General features: G+C 33.6%; 2 protein-coding genes across 2 annotated transcripts; both read left to right on the top strand.

The window, feature by feature from the left end:
- Positions 1-117: 117 nt before the first annotated feature.
- Positions 118-3,075, top strand: LOC116027956 (mitochondrial outer membrane protein porin of 36 kDa-like). Its single transcript, XM_031269752.1, has 6 exons — positions 118-253; positions 355-422; positions 822-932; positions 1,594-1,680; positions 1,853-2,061; positions 2,564-3,075. The coding sequence occupies exons 1-6, from the start codon at positions 205-207 to the stop codon at positions 2,865-2,867; spliced, it is 828 nt and encodes a 275-aa protein (XP_031125612.1). The 5' UTR covers positions 118-204; the 3' UTR covers positions 2,868-3,075.
- A 10,994-nt stretch (positions 3,076-14,069) lies between these two features.
- Positions 14,070-16,204, top strand: LOC116026700 (homeobox-leucine zipper protein HAT5-like). Its single transcript, XM_031268065.1, has 3 exons — positions 14,070-14,407; positions 14,581-14,927; positions 15,598-16,204. Exons 1-3 carry the CDS (start codon positions 14,308-14,310, stop codon positions 16,027-16,029), a joined length of 879 nt encoding a protein of 292 aa, XP_031123925.1. The 5' UTR covers positions 14,070-14,307; the 3' UTR covers positions 16,030-16,204.
- Positions 16,205-23,015: the final 6,811 nt, after the last annotated feature.

Here is a 23,015-nt window from a genome sequence, read left to right as displayed (position 1 = left end):
AAGTAAAATTATATTTGATCCTTTGAAAAATGAAACTAAACAAATATTAAACATATTGAGGGCCAAATTGAAAGTTTCGTGGTTGAGGTAAAATTATCGTTCAACATAGAGCTGAGAGCTCCGATTCTCTCTGCAACTGAAAATCAAAACCCCTTTTGGCCATCATTCCCTTCTCTACAAGCTCCGGTGAAACGAACAGTGGAAATGGTGAAAGTCCCCGGTCTTTACTCCGACATCGGCAAAAAGGCCAGAGGTCATTTTCAATTTTTTTTTTTCTGTTCTATAAAACTGTGTTTTAGTTATATACATTTGTGTGCATTGAATCGGCTGAAATGTAAATTATTTTTGTTTCAGATCTTCTCTACAACGACTACGTGACCGATCACAAGTTCACCGTCACTACTTGCAACTCCAATGGAGTGGTCAGTCTCTTTTTCCCGCTCCTTATGTATGTATGTATGTATCTATGTACTCACACACACGCACGAATGATTCTAATTTTATTTGAAATTTTGATATTTAACTGTTTGAACTTTGAATAAATGTGATTAGTTAACTACTCCGTACATAACTAGTTAGTTGAGTAAATTGATGGAAACATGAAGAGAACCTTAGTTGATTACTATAACTATTGTGCTGGCTGGCTGGCTGGAATTCTGTGTTTTATATTGGTAGAGGAGTCCTTTTGTGGATCTGCTTTTGTAAGTGGACTTGCATTTATAATGTTTGTTTGATTTTAGCATATCCTTTTATGTATTGATTGTTAAAATTCAGTTTGATGATACAATTGTCTTGGCTATCATTTTTCCCATTTATTTCAGGCTGTTACTTCATCTGGTGTTAAGAAAGGTGATTTATATTTAGCCGATGTTAGCACCCAGCTAAAGAGCAAGAATATCGTAACTGATGTTAAAGTGGACACCAGCTCTAATGTGAGTCTTGAAGCTTGTTTATTCTTTCAATTCCCTCCTCCATCCTTCCTTTTCAATTTGTTCTTGAAACTTGAGAACATTGTGTGAAAGAGTTGCACTAAGTTGTGTTTACAGCACCTGCAAGGTGGAGTGGCTGAGTGGGGTAGGGGCTAGGGGGATATTGTATTAGTATCGTGCATTCTTGCAGTGACCTCATTATTTATTTATTCATTCATTTTTTGTTATGTTTTGTCAGTTATCTATATTCATTGTTTTTGTAAAACATCTTAGATAAGTTACTCTAGCCAACTTGTGTGCTAGGTGAGCATTTAATGAATGTCAAGCGTAGCAATTAATGATTCTTTTGGAGTATTTATTTGTTCTCTTCTGGTTATCCAAACTTTAGACTCTTCCTCAGTACATGTTTTCTTCATTGGGTTGTGACAATATCTCTAGTTTTTATGTCTAATATGATTGACCTAAACCTTTTGCTTTTCTTTCTTCCCATCAAAATGTTCAAAGTTGCGTGCTGCTGGTCTGAAGAACATAATTTTGTCAGTTCGATTTTGATGAGATTGACTTCCTTTTCCTTAAATTGAAAGACAATACTTTCTTTTTTCCAGTAAGAGTTTGAGTCACAGGGAAATTTGACATTTGGATGGTAAATTAATTTACTATGCAGCTTTACACAACTATCACTGTTGACGAAGCTGTCCCAGGACTGAAGACAGTCCTTAGCTTTATTGTTCCAGACCAGAGATCTGGCAAGGTATCTTCTTTGGAGCATTTGATAATTTCTTTTCGCATTATTGTCTCTTTGTTGAAACCACAAAGATGATGGTATCTTCTTTGGTGAATTTGATCATTTCTTTTTGCATTATTGTCTCTGTGTTGAAACCACAGAGATGATTAGGACTGAATAATATTTAAATGGCTAACAGGTAGAGCTCCAATACTTGAATGAGTATGTAGGGATCAGTACGAGCATAGGACTCACTGCAAGTCCACTTGTCAATTTCTCTGGTGTTGTTGGAAACAACTCTCTTGCTCTGGGATCGGATCTCTCATATAACACTGCAACCGGGAATTTCATCAAATGCAATGCTGGCATGAGTTTCTCCACCTCTGATTTAATAGCTTCTTTAACATTGTGAGTATTCAAAATTTCAAATGCATCTCTGGATTTTCGTCCAGTTGTTTTCAAGTGTTCCCTTGCAACTTCTAAGGTTTTGATGGCTTGCATTTCTACTTATTTTATTTCAATTCCTTAAACCAACCAAACATTAGAATACAATTCTCGAGTCTATTCCATTCCTTGTCTATTCCTCAAACCAAAAGTCACCTCAGTAAACCAAACAATATAATGGAATTCCTATTCTATTCCTGGCTTCATTCCTTATGGAATAATTATCCTACTCCCCCAAAATCCGTTCCGCGAACTACATATACTGTGAATTATGGACAGAAATGAATTCCACATGTTCATTCTTGCATCTAATTCTTATTTTGGCACGATTCTGTGACTCTTTTTTGGTTAGATTGGTTTTTTCATACGAGAGGGAGTTTGAATTCTCGACCTCTCTTAAGGGAGGAGTGCATGGCCGCTCACGCCAACCAAGCTGGTTTCGATTATGCGACTCTTTTGAATGCAGGAATAGTGGGGACACCCTTACAGCTTCCTACTACCACTCAGTGAGCCCAATGACAAATACAGCTGCTGGTACAGAATTTACTCGCAACTTCTCAAGTGATGAGAATACTCTAACCATTGGGACACAGCACTCGCTGGACCCATTGACAACAGTGAAGGCTAAGGTTAACAACCGTGGCATAGCAACTGCTCTCATCCAACACCAATGCTGCCCAAGATCAGTCTTCACGATCACTGGTGAAGTGGATACTAGGGCAGTTGAGAAGAGTGCCAAGATTGGATTGGCTGTAGTGGTCAAGCCCTGATCTAGGTACAGGTACAACTTTGCAGCTGGAAAGCGAGTGGCCAGACCAGCCTTGTTTCTTTGGTGAAGTTGCTATAAGGTACTTAGAACTCTTACTAAATCATCTATCCATTTGTATAAAAGGTTTCTTTATCACCTTTTTATAGAAAGAAAAAAATTCATAAGTATCCTTTTGATCACCAGGTAAACATCAATTTGATAGTTAATAGTTTGATATTTTTTTAGCCATATAGAATAATGTTTAATTTGTTTACGCTAATATGATAGTTTTTCTTTTCTTGTTCTTCAGTTTGATTCATATCAATAATGATTAAAAGATTAATATTTTTTATCAAAAGTTTTTTTTTTCATATTATCATATTTGTAACAATTTGATCGCTTTGTACTCATTCAGCCAAAGGTCGACTTCTACTCATGGTGTAGAATTTTTGCGGTGGGTATGGGTGTTATGCCGTTCTCTTGGTCTGATGATTATGACACATAATATGCAATTACAAGCAATTAGACATTATCATTAAGAAATGAACAAGAAACTAAGCAATCAAACACATGTAAACAAGAAAATAGCTTATTTCGCTGAGAATAATAATGACTTGGACACAAATGTCGAGTTTCTTGCACTTGGACAAGAAAATGAAAAACAAAAATGGGTTACCCTTTTTGCAGGAAAAAATGGTCGTTAGCATTGAAAATTAAAGGGATTGATTTGTGGGCTATTGGGTTGTGATGGGTGATTAGTTACTTTAATTTTGTTAATTGTACTAATATTTATTTAATTGGGATGATTTAATACCCCAATAAATTATTAATTGGTCTAATTAATTAATTAAGAATAATTGTTTGTTGGCCCAAATTGAGGAATAATTAATTGTGTTGGACTAGGCTATTTGGGTCCATTGGACCATTTAAATTGACGGGCTTTGACCGATCAAAATTATATGTGGATTATATAATTTTGAGAAAATTGTGGATGATATAAATAATAAATTGGTTCGAAAATATAAAATCATGAACCTTGACAATTGACATGATGGTGTCCCGATACATTCCTTGTATTTAATTCAAAATATTAAATTAAATCCAAGGGATAGGGTTTGTTAGATTTTTTCTACACACCCATCACTATAAATAGTGGTATCAAGGGATAGTGTTTGTTAGATTTTTTCTACACACCCGACATTAAGGCATTGAAGATTAGAAGACTTTGAAACTCTGAAGATCAGCATCTCACTGATAGGATACGCTTGCAATATATTTGCAACGAGGGACACGCTTGCAGTCTGCGTCGGGAGCACGCTTGCAATATAAGCCCTTCATTGAAGAACAAGCCACATAACTCCGGAGGCCCTTTAGCAATTTGGCATACTTCCAGTTCGACATACTCCGAACTCGGTACAACTCGGCATACTCCGAACTCGCACAACTCGACATACTTCCAGTTCGGCATACTCCGAACTTGGCATACTTCCAATTCGGCATAGCTCGGCATACTTCTAGTTCATCATACTCTGAACTTGGTATACTTCTAATTCGGCATGCTTCCGATCAGTATATTTCTAGTAGAAAATCAGAGGACTTCTACACAAAGATTGTACCCATTTTTTGTTTAATACATACTACTTCATTGTAATCAATATACTTTGAATTTTGAATATACAATTTAAAATTTTCGCGTTTACAATGGTTTGTTTTTCCTAATATAATTCATATTTGTTTTAGCGTATGTAACTCACGCCAGAATTGACGCAAGTCAGTTTTGACGCGGAGGCGTCATGTCCGCGTCAAAACTTACTTGTCTCAATTATGATATATTTGGGGATAAAATTGTCGCATAGATTTCTAGCATCAATTCACATGTTAAACAATTCAAGAAGGTTACTCATCATATCACGTTGTTTATATTTTTGCTCAATGTTGCTATAAATTTGTCATAAGTGATCCGATAATTTTGCAAACTATCTATAATCTTTGAGCTTGTACAAATACAACTAACTATCGCCCAAAAATGTTATGTCGAAAAATTTCTTGCCGAAAAATGTTTCACCGTTATTCTCGAAAAAGAGAGTTACGTTATTATTGTAATGCTTACTCCAATTTGTGAGCCCAACTCTTTCACATTATCATATAATCTCCTCTCATATTTTCTTTATAATCCTTTTCTCCCTTTTATTGTGTGTCCTACTCCTACATATCATCTATTATTTTATTCACTTATCTATAATTAATTATTTTAATTTTATAATTATTAAAAAAGCAAAGATTAAGTATAGAAAAAGTATATTAAACATATACTACTTTGTAATAAAGTCGATAGTATTTAAAAAAACTAAATATGAAAATTTTAAATTTACATAATAATATCACCTATTTATATCACATTACTATTAATATCAATAATTTTAATTTTTTTTTCACTATTAAATCATTATAAATAATTCCTTAGATCATGCATAAATAATTCATCTATCACAACAAATAAAGAAAACTTGATTGACAAGTTGTAAGTTAATTTTCTGTTTCAAGAATGAAGAGTATAAAGTCCATAATATATTTAACAAAGAATTCTATATGAAGAAAGTAAATCACATGCATAGCACTAAATTAAAGATCCCATTGAAAGGAACGTTTTACATGCATATAGTGCCTAGCAAGAACAGCAACAAATGATTTCAAATTAGTGCTTAATGACGGCTGAGAATTGCTGCTTAGCTTAATTGGTTGTTATCAGTCGCATCTCATATCATCATTAACTCTAAGCGGCCACATGATTCATGTTTCTATCTCATTACGGACTATTATATTAATCTCTCACTTTCACCATTTCAATACAACTTCCCACAAAATAATATTGAATGTGTGTGTATGTGTGTTGCGTTCAAATGAGAACCAGTCTTCCTGTGTGAACCTGCAAACTAATTATGAAGGAATGCACCGTATGTTCTACATGAATGCACAACATCGTAAGTACTACATGAATGCACAGCAACATGGTGCTTAGTAGTCGCAGAGCTTGAGTAGTTATTTTCATTTTTAGTTAATGTATAACGTAATTACACAATTATTTATTACATTGTAAATCTAGTCCATTGAGTTGTAAAAATGGTTAATCTAGTCTCCCAATTTTTGAAATGGAAGTTGATATTGAGGGACTAGATTAACCATGTTTAAAACTTGAGGGGCTAGATTTACAACAGAACGAACATTTGATGGACCACATATTAACTAAAATTAAAAATGAGAAACTAAATTACATAATGTGTGATTATCTCATGATTAATTATAGAATTATAACTCTCATCTATAATTAACTAATTTTTAGTTTAAATTTTTAAAAAATTCAATTTGAAATAATGTATGATATTAGTTTCAAATATTAATTTAAATAATTTTCTTCACAAATAGAAGAGGAAATCATTAGTATCTCATTTATGAGAGTTATTACATTCTCCTTCTATATTTACCTAATGATGGTACTACTTAACTAGGTATTTTCAAGTTTATTTTCTTTTCTTTTTCTATTTTATTTCTCAATCTCCTCTTTAATTTTCCCACAAATTTATTACAGATCATTAATTGTAAATGATATTGGAATTTAGTTAAAATGAATACATACATATAATTACCAATTAATTAAAGATTTTAAAATAATTAAAAAGTATTTTAAATCAAAAATGAAGTTTTCTTCATTTAAAAGTTATGAATATCCCAAATTATTGGGGTCATCGACCGACTTTAAAAGTAGCATGACATGAATGAAATGAAAGCTTTGGCAACTTTATCTTCGAAACTCATATATTCACCAAATTTAAAAATATTGATAAACACTTTTAAAAATATTCACCAATTTGTTTTCAAAAAAAAAAAAATATTCACCAATTTAAGCTCCCCAGATCATTTGATGCTACATTTGCAAGCATCCAATAAATTTGCAACCAGCCCTCTCTAACATATACCTCACATAAGCCATTGAACTAACATAATAGAGTCATGCTCGCTCTACGATTACTCGTCTAAAGTCCTTTTTTTTAAAAACAAGGTTAACCCCTTTTAGTATAGCTCATGTCTCATGCCTTCAATTGTACAATAACTAATATTATTGATAAATCCCACCTCGTGTGAAAGCAATATTACACAAGATTTATTCTTAATTTTTTCAAAGGAGAAATCACCATTTTGATCCCTCAATATGTAGTGCCTACGAAAGGTTTAATTCACGAAATTTTAAATGATTCGAGTATCAAATTAGTTGAAATTGAAAACTAAAGACTACATTAACAGTTAAAAACAATTGAGCGACCAAAATGGTGATTTTCCCTTTTCCCAAGTTCAATTTAAAGCAAAAGTTTTTCACAATGTCAAATAGTAAAAATGAAAATATTATAAATAGATAGAAAGAGATAGTAGCAATATCTCAACTTACAAATATATATATATCACCATTCTTTATTTTTTATAGTGAAGATTTTTTATCATTCATTGTTGTAGAATTTTCACTATAATTTATTTGTTTCACCTTAACAAGTATCTCATGGGCATTTATTAATAAGTATTTTTTATATAAAAATCAAAAGATATTTATGGTTTCTATTTTGATGAAGACCACAGAATTCAATTGAAAACCAAGCTAAGGGAGGCACTAACTTTATTGCTCTCACTTTATGAGCCACCTAATGCTTGTATTATTTTTATTTATTTATTTATATATTTATCAATATTACTAGAGTTAATTTCATTTTTGTCCTAAATTTATAGGTGATAGTTTCTTTTTCTTTTTTTTTTTTTTTCAAAACACCTACATTTGGTCATAGTTTGTGACATGGTCATTTTTTGTCCTTAGTCAAAAAAATCGTTGAAATGTCGTTAAATATAAATACATCTCGATCTTTTTTTTTTTTTTATACAAAGTGGATTGACTCGCTATATTTTTATTTTTAATTTTTTTTAAAAAATCATAATTGAAGACCTAAATACCATTATATTTTACGAAATTTATCATATCCATATATGAGAATTGTGATATGATACAACCGACCACACAATTGAATCCAGCCAATTGGGAGAGAGCTGAGCTTCCTTCAACATCTTTTCCTCATTGCATTTTAGCAATTCAATGAAGGCATGGCAACGCCCATATATGCATCTTCCACATTTCTTTTTCCCCATATCATACTCTATATTATAATATTATTTAATAAATCATATCTATTGTGCACACATAACTATGACCTTACTAGCTATCGTGGACAGTCAACACACGGCATATTTATCATTTTTTAAAACAAAGATTTTTTGCTTGAAAAATTATGGTGAGAATCTTTTTGTATTTATTTATTGTTTAAAGAAAAAATATTTATCTGTATACATAATTTCACAAAAAATTTAGGCAAAACTCTTACATAACATAGCTTTTAAATATGTAATACTTTTTAATACAAACTAATAAATATGTACAGAGTAATATTTTTTATGAATCATTAACTATTATATTTTCAGTGAAAATTATTATTTATTTTTCGTAAAGTATTAGAGATAATGTAATACTTTTCATTGAAATGTCATTATTAATATGTGTTGGCTCATAGAAAATTGTTGCATTTTTACTAAAAAGTACGAATTGTTGTCTCACTTGCGATTTCATGTACACAAGACCAACAACACACACAATTTTATATGTTGATGTTAGGCGTCGATCGAATTGGTCGAGTTCAACTCCTATTCGATTCAAGACGTGGCGTTGTGGCTTACCATAGAGGATGTAGTTAAATGGTTAATGTTTCTACTTATCACCAATTGGTTTTAATTAGGATATGACAACCAGATAGCCAAAGAATCATGACTTGCAGTCCGTAAGGACAACCCAGGTGGTAAGAGTACTCTACTTACAACCGAGAGGTTGGAGGTTCGATCCTCAAACCCTCGAGTTTGAGCCGGTCAGCTATGGGTAATCTAAGCTGGTTTACCTCCTTGTTGTCCTTTGCCGGCGAGGAGAAAACCTCGTTTTTATATTTGCTAATTACTTGTGAATTGATTAAATTTGTTTTGATTTAATAAAATAAAGATATATCAATGTATATAAATTTGTATGTAAAATTTTATTCCTATTTAAGATTGTTTAATTTGTTTCTTTTTGAAAAAAAAAATGTTGTGAAAATATTTGTTTTTGTTCTGAAATTCGATGAATCTTGAGATATTTAGTGATATATACCAACCATTTGTAGATTTTTAGCGGTAGGTTTTGAAGGGTGTAGCTTTCTTTCTTTTCTTTTATTTCCATTTTTGAATCTTTTGTGTAGAAGATAGTGCCTGCACTCTCTTGGCAAATCATATCTTGACTTCTCTCATTTCCTCTTTTGTGAAGTTGTAATGTGGTTCAAAGGTATTTGTGCCCCATTTCACCATAACTTAGCTTTGACAAGAAGGCAACCCAAAAAATCTACATCAAATAGAATCGAATTTTTATTAAAATTAATTATAATTGTATCAATGTTTAAATTTTGATACTCCTCAGTTAATTTTACATGTCTTATTTACTATTCATGGGTCAAATTAATTCTTTCTTTTTTGCTTCTTTTTTTAAATTATTTTTAATTTTTAATTTTTGTGTTTAATGATACTTTTAATGTAGTTTCTAAATATATAAATTTTATATACTAATACTAAATTTAAAATTATGAAAAATAGAACTAAAAATAACTCCAATCAAACATCATTAACCGAATCAGACACATAAAATGAGACTGAGAGAGTGTTAATTAATGAGTTATGCTATACAATTATACTTTCCTAATAAAATTAATACATGATATTTCATTATTTTATTGAATACTTCAAAAAAAAATGTTCACTACACCAAAAACGTTATTTAATTAGCGGCGGTTATTTTGTTATTTAGTGACAGTTTCAAACCGCCACGATATAGTCCACCGGTGACTTTCCATCTGTTATGTTCAATTATTATATGAGCTCTTTATTAACTCATGGTGAAGTAGTAAATTCATATTTATGATATATTTTGAAATCTTGAAAATAAATTTTAAAAAATAACTCACTTTCCAAAAAATATTTTCATTATATTTTTTAATGTTTGGCTAACAATAAGAAACAATTTTCTAGTTTATTTTTCAAAATAAAAACGAACATTACAAAATTATTTCTTATTAAATACTAACTATTTTAATTTAATAAATGTAGTAATTCCAAACTAAAGACCGTGAACCAAAAAAAAAAAAATCATAAAAACTTTGTTTTATCTAATTTTGTGGGTTTTAAGCCAGGTTGGGCTAATTTTTTTTTACCATATATATTTGCAAGTGCAAAATCATACATAATTTTATATGTAATCACCATTATGATTACTCATGAATTTTTACATCACTTATCATTACTCTTATCATTACTCTTACAACCACTTACTTACCCATCCACACCATACTATACCTTTGTTTAATTAGATTCATTACCATCTTCTCTAACTTTGGTCATCATTATTTATATTCTTTATTCCCCATCTACTTATCCTAACATAGCCTGCTACACTTTTACAGCATATTTGGTTCATGGAATGAATTTTAATAGAATATGAATAGTATTTCATAGGTAATGGAATAGGTAAGGAATATAATAGGAATTGTATTCTATTGTTTGGTTCGCCGAAAGAATAGACTTTAGGAATGTAATTTCAACGTTTGATTAGTTTAAGGAATAGAAATGAAATGTGTTTAAAAGACATAAATACCCCTATATAAAAAATGTGTTATTATTATTTTTGAAAATCAACTCATAACTTAGATTATTATTATTATTATTATTATTATTATTATTATTATTATTATTATTATTATTATTATTATAACCCAATGGGGTAGCTCAAGTGGCAAGTGAGCTCTCTTTGTGGGGAGGAATTTCGGGAGAACTCGGGTTCAATTCCCGCAAATGACGATTCCCCCTGGGCCAGCTCTCGTACCTCCCGGAGTGAACGTGGGTGGACTCCGGACCGTTAAACGGACGGAGAGAAAGACCCGAGCGAACATGGGTTTATTATAATATATATAAGGGTATTTTTGGTATTTTAGTATAAAAGTTATTTCCGAATACTTGGGAATAGCTAATACTAGGGGTCCCCTAGAAATGGTTATTCCCCTGCAAAGGGAATAGAATGACGAACCAAACAGTGGAATATGTCTATTTCGAGAATGGTATTCCATTCTCGACCTATTCCACGAACCAAACACATTGTTAGGGAGCGTTGAGTTCACAGAATATGAGATTATCTTAGGTAATAAGATTACATGCCGAGGCCCGAGAGGTAATATAAGATTACATTGTGTAATTTTAATTGAGATTGTGGGATGTAGCATTAACATATTTGGTTTAGTATATATTTTAGATTATGTTGTGTAATTTACTTTTTTTTTTTTTTGAGTACTACTGACTCTGTTACAATGTAGTATTAATCGGGACACCGGATGTGTAATTTACTTAAATATCCTCAATACATACAAGTAAATAAAGAAATAAAAATTATACATATACATGATTGTATATCATTTTATATATGTATAAAGGGAAAAATTGTAATTTACGCCTCTCTATAATATGTCAATTATCAATGTCACCCCTGAATTATTAGTGGTGTAAATATTGCCTCTCAATTTTCAAAAATGGTACATATATTGCCCCTCTCGTGGTGTAAATATTGCCCCGCCTTCAATTCGTTACGGGAGGGGCAATATATGTACCGTTTTTGAAAATTGAGGGGCAATATTTACACCACTAATAATTCAGGGGTGATATTGATAATTGACATATTATGGAGGGGTAAAAATTATAATTTTTCCATGTATAAATATACTAGTTTTTTTTATGCGCGATGCGCAAAAAATAGGTGCCCAATATTAGTATTTTATATTAAAATTTTAAATTTATTTAAATTTTAATATGGTAAATAATAATAATAATAATAATGTAAAATATTTTTATAAATTGGATATTTATATTTAAAAAAATAACTAACATATAACTCTAATATTTAATGTGTATATATTATTATTATTATTGAAGATAAGAAAATATATGGATGCATGTGCATAGTAACAATAGTAGAAAAGATAACGGAAGTTATAATGGTAGGGGTATATTTGTCGAAAATATTATGTAGTACAACTTTTAGAGCATAATGTAAAAAAAACTTAACGGAAAAAACGGACATAAATGAGGGGTATAACCTTCATTCACACTTATTATGTTTTTAGATTATTGTTATTATTATTTTATTTATTAGTGTATATAAGGGTTAGTTGATAAAGATAAAATTTAAATATTGAAAAGAAATGTAAGAATAAGGTATCACATAACAAATCAACAATGTCATATAATATTAGTATACCCAGATTACCTAATTAATATTATATAACTTGAACTAAACACACTCTTAGGATTAGATATTATTCATATTATCTGAATTGTGAAGTAAAATTAAAAATCTAAACCGACTTTAAAATTTTGAGTGAACCTTATAAGTTATTGATTTAGATATTTTTAGTATGTTAATCTAAATTTAAATTTAGGGTCAATTTAAAAAACCCGAAAAATAATTTTCGGAAGTCATTTTCGAATATTCAAGTGTTTGGGTACTCAAAGGATCGGAAAATATTCATTCCAGTCAACAGAAAAAATGTCTTTATAGTTTTTTAGTCGGAAGATATTTTCTGAATTCTTTATTTTCTATCTCTCTTCCCTCTCTTATATTTTAAGTTAGTTTGCGAATTATTATTATCATTACTACGTACCACCACCACCACAACTACTAAACCACCAAAATAATCACCACCAACTAGGGGTGTAAACGAGCCGAGCCAAGCTCGAACCTAGGGTGGCTTGAGCTCGAGCTCGTTAAGGAAGGCTCGGCTCGAGTTCGAGCTCAAGCTCGATTGAGCTTGAAAATTGATGGTAGAGCTCGAGCTCGGCAATTTTTGAGCTACTCGAGTTCGGCTCGAGCAGTTCGATTGTTTGAGCTCGAGCTTGAATTTGAGCTCGAATTCATGCTCGAACTCGAGTTCGAGTCAGATTTTGAACTCGATATATATATATATCGCTCGCGAGCGGCTCGTCGAGCCACGAGCCTAAGACATTAGAGCTCGAGCTCGGCACGATTATTAAACGAGCTGCTCGAGCTCGAACTCGAATTTGACCAAACTCGAGCCGAGCTTTGATCGAGCGGCTCGTGAGCAGCTCGCGAGCCGCTCGGCTCATTTACACCCCTACCACCAACACCACCACAAGACAACATCACCATCACTACCGCCACTACTACCACTACCACCAATACCACCACCATCACCAACACCAACACCTCCACCCCTCTCCAACACCATAACCACCACCACCCTCCTCCCGCACCACCACCACCACTTCCACACCAACACCACCACCACCACCACTACGATTGCCACTGCAACACCGTCGCCGCCGCTGCCGCCAACATCCCCACTACCACAAACATCATCACCACTACTACCATACCACCAAGCCAACTACTGTGCAGTGCAATTGTTATATCATGAACCATGGTTCATATTGAATTGTGAACTCTAATACAAAAATTATGTAACTTAAGTTAACACATTTTGTACCTATAGGTAACCGTTTCTGTACATGTAAACAAATAACTTGATAATTGCCGACACATAATATGATAGCTACAAGTACAAAATCTGTCAACTACAAGCACAGAATGTGTCAACTACAAATACAGAATCGGGAGGTTATTTTTGGATCAGAATCTACAATGCAAGGTAAACTCCGATCCATGGTATAATTTGCCTTGTGCAGTGTGAATAATGTGATGACACCTTTGTTACCATTCCAAATGGGTGATAAGATCGAACATTTATTGCTTTGTAAAAAATAATGAGTATTTAAAGAAAAGAAAAAAAAAACCACCCTATATTCCCTGTGCAATAATGCAAATAGCACTTTCAAATAAACAAAAACTAAACAAATTTGATCTGTACACTACCTTCCAATTCATAGATCATAATGGGCATTGGCCAATTAGGCAAAGGTAGGGGCTGAATAGGAAATTCACATCAACTGATGTCCCTGAGGAAGAAGAAAGCTTTCCACTGTGCTTGGCTGCTAGTGCGTATATATTGAAGCTAAGCTCCTTGCTTATAAGCTTCATCAACCTCTCTTTCACAACTCACAATTCTCTCTCTCTCTCTCTCTCTCTCTCTCTTTCATTGCCCAGTATTCTTAACAACTGATCTCTGCTGTGTTTTCTGTTTCTTTTTCCTCTGTTGAGTGTTGGGTGTGAGCCCCTTCTTCTCCAACACTTATCACATTACCATAATTCCCATTTTTTCCTCTTCTTTAAGCTTTTCCTTCATTTCCCAGGAAAGTTCTGACTTCAAAGACCCAAACTTTCAAGTAAAAAACAAGCTATGGAGGTTGGAGACCTGAGAACTAGTATTCTTCAAACTGATAAATGTCCTCCCTCTTTGGATTCTCTTTGGATTCCTGACTCTGAGCCCTCTTTCCATGGTAGTTTTTCTTCTCCACCCTGCTCAATAATCTGCAATCCTCTTTTAGGATTTTGTTTACTTTGATGGTTTTCTGTTTAAGGATTTAACAAAACTTTCTTTCCTAGTTGAAATCTTTAGGATTTCTGTGATTTTCCCTGTGTTAATTTCTCATAACTCATTGTGTTTCTTCAGGCCCTGCATCAATGGTGAACTTTGATGGTTTGCAAGAAGCAAGATTAGAGAAAGAGGAAATTAGCAGAAGCAATGGGGAGAAGAAAAGGCGGCTTTTGCCAGATCAAGTGCAGTTTCTTGAGAGGAGTTTTGAGGTGGAGAACAAGCTTGAGCCTGAGAGGAAACTCCATTTGGCTCAAAAACTTGGGCTGCACCCTAGACAGGTTGCCATTTGGTTCCAAAACCGGCGAGCCCGCAACAGAACTAAACAGATTGAGAAGGAGTTTGATTCCTTGAAAGCTAGCTATCACAAACTCACATCCGAGTTTGATGCCATCTCCCAGGAAAATGACAAGTTGAGGCATCAGGTAAAATCGTAATTTTCATCCTTATCACTTACTTACCACTTAGCACAATAGTTATAGCTAGACTTTATTTCCTTATAACGCATCATCACATTTTTGAGACGTTGGGTGTTGAACTTGGCTTTTTCTCGCCTCCACCTAGTAATACCTCAACCACTAGGTGCTAGACTTTGCATTTACTAGTTTCAACCCAGCAATTTTCCAACCATCGGATGCTAGACTTGACATTTACCAGCTTTCACCCTACAATTCTACACCTTCATCCAACAATTCTACAGCCACCAAATACTAGACTGCCTTTACAAGCTTTCGCCCAACAATATCTCAACCATCAGGTACTAGACTTCGCATTTACTAGCCTCAGCCCAACAATTTATTAGCCACCAGGTGCTAAACTTGTTTTTACCGGTCTCCGCCCAACAATTCTGCACATTCACCCAACAATTCCCAGTCACCGCATGCTAGACTTGGTCTTTACCGATTTCCGCCCAAGAATCCCCCAATCACTGAGTACTAGACTTGACTTTTACTGACCTCTGCTCAATAATCCTCAACCATCAACTGCTAAACTTGATCTTTATTGATCTCCACCAACAATTCTTCATCATTTCCTGGATTCAAATTCAGATTGGGCTTACATTCATGGCACTGTTTTATTAATGTTCTGCAATAGGTTCAATTGCTGACAGAGAAACTGAAGAGCAAAGGAAAAGAGGATGATCAAATCACTTCATTTGAGGCAGAACCACAGAAACAGCAACCCATTGCTGGCACAATTTTGGCAGATAGAAAAGCTTTATCAATCACAGTTTGCAAGCAAGAAGATGCAAGTTCAGCCAAAAGTGATGTTCTTGATTCAGACAGCCCACACTGCACTGATGGGATTGGGAACCAATTCTTGGAGCCTGCAGATTCTTCACATGTTTTGGAATCATCAGATTTTTCCCAGGATGAAGATGATAGCCTTCCCCCAAATCTTTTCCACACACTCAGCTTCCCAAAGCTTGAAGATCATCTACAGCAGATACCTGCAAATTCTTGCAACTTGGGATTTTCCATTTCTGATCACTCTCCTTGGTTCTGGGCTTCTGGGCTTGTTGACTAGACAAACATAATATAATATAACCTCTTTTTAGTATTTTTGTTTCATTATCTTTTACCACTGTTGCCACTACAGCTTCTGGTACCTAGTACTCTAGTAGTGCTTTCTCATGCAATAACATACATGTTGTAAATAAGGTTAAACTATGATTAGTGAATGAATATTTTGGTTGGTTCAAGAATCTTTTGTTTTCACCAATAAGTTGAATCCCCAACCTCAATGACCCCCATACCGAGCCTAATAGAGAATTTGGGAGGATGTAAATTACAGTAACTTAGTGATTCAAGAGACAGTGTCAAATGTCGGTGCGCACAAGGATCTGTCCATCCACTTTAAACATAATCTCCACACTTTCACTGGGACTGGATTTTAGGGCGTGCAAGATGTGCAACAGCACACTGCCCGAAAATTTTGGGGGCCCCTAGTCCAGCCCTGGCCCAATAGTTAGTATATGTATTTGTGATTATATTGGCTCAAAATCAAGTTTTCATGACTGATCTAAATTCTACTACGTATTATTCAAAAAAAAATTCTACTTTGTAATATTCACGCGAATCACTTTTCTTCAATTCGCAGTTTATTTATATTTTGATAGGGCATCACTTATTTACCAGAACAGGGCCACGCAAATAAAAAACCAGCCCTGACTATCACTGTCCACTTTGGTTTCTTTCTTCAAATACTGCTTACTGAATAAATGAGCTAAGCGTGTGCGGACGAATCTTTATTTTGTTGACCATGATCTACTTTAGACATAATCTTTCCTTTGCCGCTGTCGACTTTAGTCTCTTCCCCCCAAATACTGTTTACTGAATCAATGAGTTAAGGCGGTAGCGACGAATTTTTGTTTAGTTGACCATGATGATGTATGTTTGCACAATTAAGTTGACTGTGAATCCTCATCACTAATCAATCAGGTGGTGTTTATGGTACAAATTGCATGCATAATTAACCTAGTAAGTGGGGGATTCTTTGGCTTGTTTGTAAAAGATGATGATGAGTCATGATGAGTCACTTTCTGGGATGTAGATACAAAGACCAGATTAAAAGCATGTGCATATTTTTACACCTACTTGTCACCATTCTGTGTGCTTTCTGCAAGCTGTTTGAGTTTGAAATCTTTATGCAAATCCACAGGAATATGATTGCATTAAAATACTGCTAATTTATAGTGTCTGGAAGCTAGCCAAATGTCACAAACCCATTCATTATTGTGCATGATCAATATCTATTTTGGTGGGTATGTAATTGTGGGCTTGTGGCCTTCACTTAATCCAAATCAACTCTACCTTATATACAAATAATGTTCACTGTTATGGAATATATATATATATATATTTGGTATTTGAAATTTCTATAGATTAGGCAGTTTTAGGGATTTAGGTAGGTAGGCGTATGGAAATTTGTTTCTTATTCGTCGTCTTCTAGCATCTATTTATAGGGTTTTGTATTGTATAAGACAGCATATTCATAAATCTTCTCTTTAACATGGTATCTGAGCCTTTACTAGTACCAAGAGGCACTACCAAATACCGCCCCCACTAATGCTCGAACCAATGACCTCCCAGTGTCACTAAATCACATGGTCAAGACACCAAATTTTAAACTTAAAAATATAATTTAAAATAAAATTTGTAACGTTTAAAATAATTTCATTTAATAAATTTATTGTGACAAATAATTAACGAGTAATTAACTAAAAAATTGTGGAATCCAGACATGGGAACTGGGAGGGCCTGAAAGAATGCATGCAGGAGCCTCTAAAGTCAAAAAATTTGAATTTTCTAAAGTGTAAATCACTAGCCAAGGACTTTTTGGCTAATAGATGTTGACATTTTTGTCACTAAAAACATTTCTTAAAACAATTTGGACGTTGAGAATGTCGTCACAAAGTTTTTTTGTTTCTTAATTTTATATTTGGTAACGGAATCAAATAATTTTGATATATGATAATGGTTGCTGATGTAGTCTAATTACACGTGTTACTTATAAACATAATTTAATTACAATAATAAGATATTGGTGAATATTTTATGTATATGGGCAGCGACAGATTAAACACGTAGCTTTGAAGGAACAAATTTTGCTTTCCTTAAGTTTTGTAAACATCGACAGTTGTTCCAAGGAATTTTGTATAATATAAGATTTTAATGTTGGAACCCTACCAAACACTACCCTCTAACCATATATCCTAGGGGTTTTGTTATCAACACTCGCAAGATCAGATCTATATTTAGATACTATGTTAAAATTTTGTGTCCAAATTCGATGGTAGGTTTATGTTTTTCATATTTAATTGAAGCAACTTTCTTTAGTGGTATTATTGAGTTTGAAGAACTTAATTCAGACATTAAAAACATTAAACTAACTAATTTGCAGAATATATGTGCAAACGTGTGGACAGATATGAACCATTGGACATTTGGATGAGCTTAAATAACGGCTAGAAATCAATATAAGGTGAAAAATGAGGTGAAATTTTGGTAATTTTAATTATACACTGGTGCATTTAGATATCCTTGACGGCATTTTGAGTCCAATGCACCATCAAGCATTCCGTGTGCACCATAGACCAACACTTAGTGCACCACGGACCAACATTTGGTGGTGCACCACTGACCAGTGGTTAGTACACTACAGAAATATACTTGGTGCAAAAAATTACAAAAATGCCACCGTATTTTTCTTATTTTCATTGATTTTCAACAATTAATATGAACGCATCCGATGATCCAGATCTGTCCACATATTCGCACCTAGAAAGGTTGTCGCATCTGATCCAATATGTGTGCGCGTGTGTGTGCATGTGCGCGTGCTCCGTGCACGCGCGTGTGTGTATAGTTTTTTTTTTAATGCCACATAGACAAGATGACATTTAATTAACTAAGTAATCAATCATTTTGATATAATCAATCATTTTGATATAACTACACTATCTTTACTTGCTTAGGGAGTCAACTTTATTTTTAATTTATTTTTTATTTTTTAAGTGGTCTAATTGTATTCCTATATATAATTTAATGGTGCATTTGAACATTTTTCTAATTTTATATATATATATATATATATATATATATATATATATAGATTTTTGTTCAAATGCGGCCGTGCTCTCCCGTGCGGTCACACACCACTTAATGTTACGAAATACACCACTCAATATTAAGAAACACACCACAATGTTAAGAAACACACCACAGTGCATATTTGTGTGGTGTGTTTCTTAACATTGAGTGGTGTATTTCGTAACATTGAGTGATGTATTTCGTAATATTGAGTGGTGTGAACCGCACGGGAGAACACGGCCACACCTGAACATGACCCTATATATATATATTAACAAATACAACCTTAATTTTACATTTTAGCATACTTTCTAATAATATAATTTGCATAAAGTCTAACCAACGGTACATATAACACAACTGGAAGTTTTAAAAGACAAGAGTAGTTACATTCATGTGAGAAGTCATAATCTTGTACAATGTTTGTGTTTCAATTCAAAGAGTCGTTGAGACGACAACTGCGATATATTTCAACATCTCTGTACCAATTCAAGGGGGTTTTGCTATAAATTCTTGAAATAAATTAAACATGCATATATGCAAGTTGTGGACTTGAAGAACTTCAACAACCAACTGCATATCATTGCAATTTTTTTATAATAAATGCAACGAACTGTAGATTACAAAGAGGTAAATAGACCACTACTCAAAGATATACTCTGGGTGAAACTTGTCTTGCTATCTAAAGTTGATCAGTTCAAACTAAGAAAGTAATCAATAGGCGCTCACATGAAAATCAAATTTGAAATCTTATGATCAGTTCGACCAACTTAGCTAAAGTTGTCCGGTCAATATTGATAAAGTCGTGACATTAAATCTGATGGTGGTTCATTTTTAATTTTTTTTTTGAAGGTAAACGTAGCTATTCCATTAATTCATAACATAAAACGTTTACATCAACGATCAATGAAATGGTAAACCATTCCTTACAGTCAGACATAGAAACAACTTTTCTAACTATGCTATAGAAAACTTGAATCACAGACTGTTTCATAACTAGGAAGCTATGTTTCTTCAAGGAGCTTAAAGCTTCGTCAAAGATCTGGGTCTTCGTCATCATTCTTTTTTGCTCGCCCAGAATAAGATCAACACTTGCCGAAACCAAACTAAACGATTTATGCTAATGATAATGAAAAGCTCGTGAAAGTAACGAGAGGAAAAATGCCCGTGAAAGTAACGAGAGGAAAACACAATAATAGAGAAAATAAAAAGTGGTAAAGTCAAAGTAGGGTTGAGAGTTCAAGACTACCAACACAAATCCCAATACCTACCTACTATTATTTTATTCAAAGGGAAAGAAAACGGAAGAAGAAGATCTGTGGCGGTGGTCGGAGGCGGACGGAGCTGCGACGGTGGTCGGGGCGGAAGAAGAGTGAGAACAAACGTAGAAGGTGACCAAAACCGCCGGCTCAAAACTCCATTAGAGCTCCGGCCGGAGGCCGGCGGTGGAAGCCGAAGTTCCATTTTTAATTTGAATGGTTAGAAAATTCTTACTACTTTTGAAGGAGGATATATGCCATGGCTGTTCGAACTTTTTTTTTTTTCTTTTCTAATCTCAAAATTACTGAAAATCGCCGGTTGTCTTAGTCAGTCCAATTGTCTAAATTTTCTGAATACCTTTCTTGGTAGTCGAGAACTTTTTCTACTTCTGATTCTTATTAATGACTATTAGATCATATCTACATTTAATCATTTACTATTTTTTTTCACATTTAGTCTCACGACTTTTAAAACATTGTCACATTTATATATTTTTTTTACTACTACTAACGTTATTACATTGTAGTATCCGTTCATCTATACTTTCTCAACATGTTAAAGCACTCATATTTATACTTAATTACCCATACTTATATGTTAGAAAGATACGGAAAGAGATGAAATTACTTTAAGGAACAATCTATCTTTTTCTTTCAACAACTTTTTCAATTCCATAACCGAAAGGGGGAGTTATGGGTGGATACGTGACAATATACTCATTCAACCAAACATTACATGTCTTCCCAGGCATCAATTGAGAGAATAATAACTTGTAAACAAATACTTCTATTATTCGATTCTTGTCAAAATTCTTTCACTCGAACTCATCGCGTAATACAGTTTACATCTCCGATTATTACACAGGAACAGTATAGTGAAAACTCACAAGTAATTACTAAGAATTTTCCTTATCATCTAAGTACTATTATATTATGACAATATCCCTCCGCGGTTTGAGCCTGTGACCCCTAAGAGGTTACTATGTACTAAATACTCCTAAAATATAAAACTCAATACTCCTAAGCAAATTAATGTGTTTGCTCATGGAACTTGAACTGCAACTTATTAGAGTTGTTTAGCATTATTAATGTTAAATGCCTAGTTCAATTATTAAACTTTTAATTAAAGTGGGACACATCCTTCAATTTTATATCAAAACTAAATTCATATACAAATTGTACCTCATATGCTTAATAAAACTTCCTCATTTCTTAGGAAAAAAATATATTGTGGATCATGTGGTCCGCATTGTAAAGTGGACCACTAACAAATACTCATTTTTAGTGAACTAAAGGTTTATTTTAATGTACTGAATGTTAATTTTATGTAGTATATACTAATTAAAGAGAAACATATATATTAGTGATCTACTTTGCAATGCATGATAGTACTCTAATATAATTGACAACCAATATAATCTGTAATTTTTCAAACCCTTTGAAATTTCACATGTCATTCATCTATATTATATTGTATGGAGCACGGTTGCAAAAATCGGCCTAGGCGACTGCCTAGACGCTAGGCACTCCTAGGCTGAGGTAAATTGTTCCCTAGGCGGCCGCCTAGTGCCTAACTCAGCCGACTTGATCGATTTGGTGGCCAACTAGGCAAAGTTAACTCAGCCGAGTGGGCCTTTTTAATTTTTAATTATATTTATATTTATTTATTTATATAAATAAGAGAAGTAAGATATATATATAATATGACATACACCCGCATACATGCACTATTTTTTTTTTTTTGTTTTTATAGGTCGTCGCCTAAGCGCACTAGTCTACCACCTGACTAGCGCTAGCGCCTACTACAACCATGGTATGAAGCATTTCTTTTCTCTCAATTGCAATGAGACATAAAACTTCCCAAAGGTGCCTTCTAGGCAAACACAATCCATATATGTGTAGTACGCAATAACAAATTTGGCGATGACTGGGAAAACAAAGAAATGAAGTATTAGAGATGAGATGGAATACGCTATTAGGATCAAATATTAATCACTACGCCAAAAGCTATAGTTTGTAAGGAAGGCGCAACTCTATTTTCTTATCACTATCACATTTTCGAAAAAGAGAAGGTGCTCGACTTGGTTATACTCCCGCCCGTGCTCGACTTGGTTATACTCCCGCCCAACAATCTCCCTAGTCATTTATTGATGGACTTAACCCTTTACCAGCCCTGCCCAATAAATACGGACAAAGGAAAGTTGATGAGGATGGTAATAATATAATGAAGTTGATCGGGAAGATTCACGTCGGACATGCACTTGTCCGTGTAAGTAAAGCAGTAGTCGCCATCTTGCATGCATGCAAACCAAGCTAAGGAAGGTGGCCGGCGGCCCCATGATGAAGGTAGCCGATCTTCACCTTAGCTTTCCAGATCAGACTATGAGAGATCAGATAAGAATCTGAGACAGCCAGTGGGGACCCAATTTCTGAGTCCTCTTCCCAAAGCTGGATTTCTTCCGCCTTTAGCCTTTCCCATTCTTAATTTTACTCATTACGGTGTCTCTTTCTTATTGGTTACCTTTCATTTCTCAATTATGATATGATATGGACGGACCCATGTAAAACAAATTAATTTATACTCAAATCTTATTTTATTCAAAAGTTGAACAATGAATATAAAAATAGTGTAAGTGGCAAACAGATTCCTATGTAAATTATGAGC

Source organism: Ipomoea triloba, chromosome 8 (assembly GCF_003576645.1).
Source record: "Ipomoea triloba cultivar NCNSP0323 chromosome 8, ASM357664v1".
NCBI classification, from domain to species: domain Eukaryota; kingdom Viridiplantae; phylum Streptophyta; class Magnoliopsida; order Solanales; family Convolvulaceae; genus Ipomoea; species Ipomoea triloba.
This window is presented reverse-complemented; position numbering and strand designations above follow the sequence as displayed.